This window comes from Pristiophorus japonicus, chromosome 4, assembly GCF_044704955.1.
Source record: "Pristiophorus japonicus isolate sPriJap1 chromosome 4, sPriJap1.hap1, whole genome shotgun sequence".
NCBI lineage: Eukaryota > Metazoa > Chordata > Chondrichthyes > Pristiophoridae > Pristiophorus > Pristiophorus japonicus.
Genome location: NC_091980.1, coordinates 130,057,717 through 130,065,309, shown reverse-complemented (window position 1 = coordinate 130,065,309; position 7,593 = coordinate 130,057,717). Strand labels below are relative to the sequence as shown.

Sequence of the window (7,593 nt, the reverse complement as noted above, 5' to 3'; positions counted from 1 at the left end):
CTCCCACAGTCGTGTTTGTGAGTGGCAAAAGCTGCAAGGTTTGTCCTCACATATTCTTGGTATTCTATCGGAGTGTTACTGACCAGTGATTCAAGGTCGTAACCCTCCTTTGGCTTCATGGTGCACACTGCCTTTTTCCCTGTTTTCCCGGAATAACCATTACCTCACTCTCCTGTCATGTACAGACTCATCCCCAAAGACAGTTGTTTCTCAAATCCACTAGGGTCCCATGGCCTCGGATGAAGTCAGCCCCATAGGATCCCTCTCCCTTCCTGCTCCCACTTCATCAGGACACAAGTCCGCTTAGTGTGGAGTGTACCTAAATGAATGGAGAGCGGATCGGAGAATGAACCAGTCTTCAGTGCCTGTGAAACCCACCAAACTGTAGGGGACCCCTTTAGACAGAGGTGAGGTGGCGGGGTTAGCTGCATAGACAAGGGTGCTTGAGGTACCGGTGGCCAGCAGGCAAGTCACTTTTCATCTTTTCCAATTCCATCTGCACGGTCGGTCTCCCCGACGCATCATACTCGAGGGAACACAGGTGGACAGGCTGTGCCTGTCCTAGTCACAATTTTGGTTGGGAGGGGGTAGATGGGATTTCGGTACCGGTGGCGATGGCTACCTTCCCAGGGCCATTTAACTTGGCTGAGAGTGTGGTTATAAAAGTATCGAATGAGTGGGGAGGGACTGGCTTATCTCTCTCGGCCTTTTTTGGCCAGGGCTGGAGAACTCGTTCCTGCGCTATTCTTCCAAGGATTTTTACCATCCTTTCTCCAGTGCCCACTCTTTTTGCACCCGAAGCAGGTACGTTTTGTATCAGAGGGGTTGCCCCCTCGTGGCGCCATTCCCTTTTGTCTTGGTTAGGTCGGATTTCATGAACCCTTCCCTTTTGTGGGAATTTTTCGGTCCCTCTGCCGTTTCTGTAAGCTGGGGTCAGCTGCCTAAGCACTCCCTGTTTGGTGACTTGGGGATCCCTTGGGTCGAACCAGGCCTCAGCCTTGGTTCTTATTCGGGGTAAACTGTTAGCTACTAGGCTTCGGAGCCAGTGTGCTAACTCGTCCAGGCTTAAGTTATCCCTGTCTATGTCCCCACAGGTGCTTTGGTACACAGGCCACAGTCGGTCTGTGGGGTTTCCCCTGTGAGCTGCACTGTTTTCTCTACTCTGGAGAAGGTACTCCTGTTATTGCAGCCCATAGCTTCTAAAATGTTTTTCTGGATGGCAGCAAGTGTTTTCTGTCCTCTTTTGCTCTCAGTAGAGAGGGACTGGTAAAGTTTGCTGTCTCGGGATAGGAGAAGCATCTTTGCCATTTCTGCATCATTGCACGCATTAATATCCCCTGCCTGTTCCACCTCTACAGAGTGAGCGGAGGGGTCTCCCTTTGGAGTTAGCTTTCCCAGGTGGCTTATCATAGCCCTAAGCTTGTGGGGAGCGTGGGAAACCACAAACTGACTTTCCAGGGGCCCTGGACCCCCGACAAGGGTGGGCGGATCAAACTTCTGTTGCCGGACCGGGCACATTGGCCCTGGTTCTGGCTCTCCCAGTTCTAGCTCGCCTCCCTCTCCTCCCTGTGGCCAAGCCGAGCCGAAACTCAGTGCCACAGGTGATGGTGGTTCATTATCCCTGTCCGCCTCGTAACTGATTTGCCCCTCCTGCTGCTGAACCGGTGTAGTCACCAGTGCCACAGGTGGTGGCCTGGTAGTTTCCTCCTTCTCTTCCAGGTTTACCTGGGGCGTACCTGGGCTTATTAGGCATACCATGCCTTTTGCCTTGGACAGAGCAAGGTTTAAACTCTTAATTTGTTGCTGGCAGGGACCGTGGTCTCCCGATTCAAACCCATTAGTGCTAGCTACTATATACGCTGCTTGCACATCTTTTTATCTTTCCTGGAGCTCTTTTACTTGTCGGGTGAGGCGAGTGCTTTCCTCCCTCAGTGACCTTTCATTACTTTTGGCCTCAGGAACCTGACAATGAAAATAGTCCTGACTGTTTTTGAACCTTTCCATTATTTGGGTCCTTTCCTGTTTTTAGCTTTCAGAGTTCTCCCGATAATCTTTCTTCTGACAATCCTTTCCTGGTAGTTCTCTGCGCATTCCCATAACTCTGCCTGTATTGTCTCATTGGTTTTATCTAGGAGTTAGACCTGTCGCTGTGGACAGACCAACTAGATTGCCTTCTCTACTGTTTCCTTGTGATCCTTGCTTGCTGTCCACTGGGCTGCAGCATCAGCTGGACACTCAGCACGCAATAGACTAAGCACCCATTCCTTAGTTACATTGACTTTCTTATACACATAGGAGGAAATACTCTTCCATTTTGGTTCTTTGCCCCAAACCAGCATTCTCCACAACACACCCCTTCTACCAGAGTCCTGCCGCACTCGCCATTTTGTAAGGGGGTGGTCTCTTTGAGGGGTTAGGTTCCCTTCTGACCAATTGGAGCGGTTCGAATCGCTCCCACTCCCTTGGGTTCTAGACTCTGGCTTTATTTGGGGGATATGATAAAGTGCAAAGGACACTGGTTTGATGCAAAAGAACTTTGATTTTATTACAGTCAAGAAATTACAAAATTACTCTAAGTAGAATGTCAAAACTTATTCAAACTTAGTAAAGAACAATACCTTACACACTCAGAGGGGGTTACAATGGCTTATAATGACTAATAGAGAACACATTACATTCAAAGGGGGTTATAGTAGAATTACACCTCCCAATACCTAATTCTAGCTCGGTTGGCCCATTTCTCCAGATAAGCTAACTTTAGTTCTTACACCCAGGTAGTCTCACTTAATAAGTTTGTCTCCTGTTAGTCCTTTTAGGACTGCCCACAGCCTTGAATATCGTCTTGTAAAAGTTCAAAATTCTATTAAAGTTCGTAGTTTCGTCCATAAGCACTTTAGGGTTCCAAACTTTTCGGTAGATAGTACCAAATTAAATTTCCTTTCAAATAGGCCCAAACACAGGGTCGGAGGGGGTTCGTGAATTTTACACCCAATTTAAGTATAGTTAGTCTTGCAATACCTTACCCAATTCCTTATTCATGTGAATGGAGATGGTATTGGCAAGTTATTCAACCATGATGGGAGCAGGCAGAATAGAATCTGTCCCAGGACCACACACACTAGGGTATCCACACTAACCACTGAAGCTGTGACAGCAAGCTGATGCCAATTATTGCTTTCCCTCATCACCCAATTGTAGTACCCAGAGTTCCATGTGCTGAGACATTGCTGGTTTGCCTACAACGCTTAACAGAAGGGTACAGCAGCAGTGGTGAGTCCCATTACTGAACAGGATCTGTTGCAGCTACTGAATACAAACTGTTCTTCACAAGGCAGATACACTAAATAGGAAGCAATCCACGACTTTCTTTCACTGGACTGAAATGGTGCAACAATGATTTACTGGCAAATTGGCCTTGAGTTTCACAGATGTTACATCTTATTAGATTGAAGTGTCATTATTGCAAAGACAGATAGTTGGAACAGGTAATTGTATACAGCTTCTAAGTCCCAAGCTCTGGGGATGCCTCCCTAAACATCTCTGTACCTCCATAATACATATACCTTACCAGGCTTTTGATCACTGAGCCAATATCCCATGGGTCTGTCAGTTATCCGAATGCACCATTGAACATTTTAGATCTTACAACAGGTGCCTGAATATCCCAGTCAATACATAGACATTACACGAGAGGAAAAACACATTTCATAGGACTGAATCCCGGAACACTATTGCACAGCTCAGTGTAATTCTTATTTGATGTAAACCAAGTTATGTCAAATGAAAAATAAGCTACCACTCAAGTTTACAAGGCAAGAAAACAGTCCAATTTTGAACAATTTATTTACAGTTATGGGTCTCAGCTCTTTGTACAAAGGCACAAGCCATCATTCCCTACAGGACAGAGTTCCCAATTATATAAATACAAGAATTAAGCACAATAAGCTTGATCCCATCAGTCAGTTTAGTCACTCTCCCCCAGGGTGTGCTTGTCGAACAGGTACTCTCCCAGGTCATTCACAGGGGCTCCCAGTCTCTTCTGGTTGGTGATGTGATCTCCAAGCTTCTTGATCATCTTCACTTATTCATCTAAGTAGTGAGTCTCCAGGAAGTCACACAACTGAAAGAGGGAAACTAGTAATGTCCAGCAGCAGACATCAAGAAACATCAGAGCATCCCCTCAAATTGGGATTTTAATCCTCTTCGACTGGAGTATAGTCAAGTAAGGCAATTGAGATTGATGTACATTTGCTCTAATGATCCAGTAACTCGTGTACAAGGTGAGCTTAGATCCTGGAAACACTGGGACACATTTACTGCTCAATGTCCACAGTAGGCCAACTTCCCAGTCCTGTCCCTAAGCCTCTGAAGAACCCAGGAGTGACCCCCAAAACAAAGCTATTGGGCATGGAGCTCTTTTGAAACAGCTCAAGGACAGCAATGTCCCACCACCTCCAACTTACCCAGAAACCCACATGAGGAACTTACATGAAGTTCAGTGCTCCCAGTAGAGAGTTTGTGCAGGTCCAGTAGACTCTGGTTTACATTCTTCTCCATCTGCAGAGCTCTCTGCATCACCTCCAGACCATTGCTCCACTCATCCTGCTCTGCTTTCTGAAAAGAAAAGTCACAGTTCCTTTACAATGGATTAAACCAACAAGTATTGAAGGAATTAGGGATGAAAAAATGCAATCCGAAGTCAAGGTTACCATGAAGCAGTGTTAGAATATAGAATTACTGCATTAAGCCATCAACCACTGGAGTCAAATTGATCAGGTGAATAGCACAGATATATTTGAGGAGAAGCTAAATAGGTACAAGAGTGAAAAAGAAATAGAAGGATATGTTGCTAGATAAAGCAAGGTGGGAGGAGACATCTGGAGCCTGATCACTGGCATAGACCAGTTTGTCCAAATGGTTGGTTTCTGTGCTGTAAATTGGAACCAACTGCTTTACAATGTATTGTGAACAATCAGTCTAAGGGGAGCAGACAGAAGGCCCCTCGTTTATGGAGCCAAACCTTGATGTCTGCCAAGATGATCCGTCCTCCACGCCGATTCTGGAATTCCATCAGTTTCTCAGCATGCTCACGTTCCTCATGTGACTGCTCCTTGAAGAACTCAGCAAAGTGACGCAGGGCAACATCATCACGGTCAAAGAAGAAGGACTGCAGAGGGATCAGAAGAGTAGTTGGGTATCACATGGCAGATCCATTATTGTGGGTATTGTACATGAAGCGAAATTCAATTTTTCTTCCTTCAAAAAGGGTACATTGTCTCCCTGAATTTCCATGTACAATGTTACACAAGCTAGCACCAGCCGACTGACTTCACTAATGTGGTAGAGAGTGGATAATCCCCTAGCAATAGGGAAGCTGGATAATGGAAAATCAAAAGTGATTGGCGAAAGGCAACGAGAGACAACTTTTTTTTTAATATAAATGCATGGGCTGCTTGAAAGGATGGTGCAAGTAAATTAAATGGCAACAGTGTAAAAAAATTAGACATAATACAGACAATTTTGCAGGGCTATGGGATGGAGCAGGGGAAAGGGACTAGTTGGATAGCTCCACCCAACTGTCAGCACAGGCAGGATGGGCCGAATGGCCTCCTTCAGTGCTGCATCATCCCATGGTTACCAATTCAGCTTTGATAGAACATGCTCAAAACTACAACCTTAATCTTGGCACCCAATGCTCAAGTGTAGGTTTTGAAATGAATGAATGATTATTATTAACAGTTCCACTCCAATCACGGTTTATTGCCCAAGATCCATTTTGTACAGGCTATGCAAGGGGCACTACTGGAACTAGAAGCAAACACCTTAAAATAGGAGATCTAGTCACAACACACAATTCACATAGTACATCTGGCCCAAGTGTTACTGGCTACATTCATCCCATGGAACCAAACCTAAGCAGCATTCATTTGGCACGTTCAAAACTAAACATCAAGGCATTCCAGTGGATAACCAGATACTACCCTTCAGTTTGAGGTCATCGATGAAGGTCAAGGTAGGGAAGCCGAGGGGTTAAGGGAGAGTTCCACCGAGTAGGTGGGAAATGGCTGAAGGCTTCACCACCAATAAAGCAAATGGAGGTAAAAGAAAAAAGACAGAAGGGCAAAAGCTACAGCAAGGATTTCAAGAACATTAGGAACAGGAGTAGGCCATTCAGCCCCTCAAACTTGTTCCACCATTCAATTTGGTCAGATCTGCAGCTTAACTCCATTTACCCAGCAAGTAATTAGGAAAACAAATGGTATGTTAGCTTTTGTTACGAAGGGATTAGAGTTCGAGAGTAAACAAAGTCTTGCTATAATTATACAGGGCATTGGTGAGGACACACCTGAAGTTGTGTGTACAGTTCTGGTCTCCTTACTAAACGAAGGACATACTTGATTTAGGAGGTGGAACAACAAATGTTCATTAGACTGGTTCCTGGAATGAGATGGCCCGATGGGGAAAGATTGAGTAGACTAGGCCAATGTTCTAGAGTTTAGTAGAATGAGGTGCTTGAGGGGCTTGACAGGGTTAATGCAGAAATAATGTTTACCCTAACTGGGGAAATCTAGAACCAGGGGGTCACAGTCTGAGAATAAGGGGTTGGCCATTAAAGACTGAGAGGAGTTGAAATGTCTTCACTCAGAGGGTGATGAATTTATGGAATTCTCTACCCCAGGGGGTTGTGAATGCTCAGTCATTCAGTATATTCAAGACGGACGTTAATAAAAATGTTTGGAAACTAAATAAATTATGGCCAATGGGGATAGTGCAGGGAGGTGGAATTGAGGGAATAGATCACCCAAATGGCCGACTCTTATTGCTTATGTTCTAATCCCTTGATACCCTTACCCAGGCAGCCACAGCTTTGGGTGGGTGGAATGCAGAAAGCAAGGAGAAAGAATATGTTCCAGACTTCCACCACATGTGAAAAATTTCTTCCTGACTTCTCGTATAGTATAGCTTTAACAAATGAATTCACTGTGCATCAAGTGAGGGGTGGGCCGGATACAGCACAGAATCTAGTAAATTCACATTGCAGCAGGTCCATTGTGAACTGCTCAGAAATAGAAGACTCATCATGGAGAGATAAACATAGGAGGAACAGAGCTCCATGTTGACCTGCTGGTTGACAGCAGCCTCACAGTCCTTGTGGTAGTTCTGACGTACTTGAGAAGCCATCCTAATTTGCTTTTCCAAAAATCTAAGCCTTGTTGAAGCAAGAAGCTGAGAGTTAGCTAATTTCAAACTCCTGTCTTTACACTACTGGATAATCCATGGCGGGACAGTCTAGCTGTGAGTGACATTCCTCAATACCCAATCACAAGTTACAGCCTCTGTCAGAGCACCAATCAAGTAAAGGGAGGAGGGGCCATGACTCCCAGAGTCAGTCATGAACTTTGAAGAATGAGCATCATTGGCTGACTCTTTTTGCGGCCGGCAATTGTCAATTTAAAGGCAAGCATGGGCCCCTTTTTAAAGAGGCACAAACAATAAAGACTGCAAGTTCACAAAATATGTTAAAGGAAACTTAACAAATTAAATTAAAATTCTATACCCGGGGTGATGATGCACTCCAGTCCCTCCGCGCAC

General features: G+C 45.1%; 1 protein-coding gene across 1 annotated transcript; it reads right to left on the bottom strand.

Moving 5' to 3' along the window:
• Nucleotides 1-4,081: 4,081 nt before the first annotated feature.
• LOC139262211 (ferritin heavy chain, oocyte isoform-like) lies at nucleotides 4,082-7,182 on the bottom strand. Its single transcript, XM_070877357.1, has 4 exons — nucleotides 7,082-7,182; nucleotides 5,021-5,168; nucleotides 4,489-4,614; nucleotides 4,082-4,120 (listed from the first exon to the last, which is right to left on the bottom strand). The coding sequence occupies exons 1-4, from the start codon at nucleotides 7,180-7,182 to the stop codon at nucleotides 4,082-4,084; spliced, it is 414 nt and encodes a 137-aa protein (XP_070733458.1).
• Between the last annotated feature and the right edge of the window lie 411 nt (nucleotides 7,183-7,593).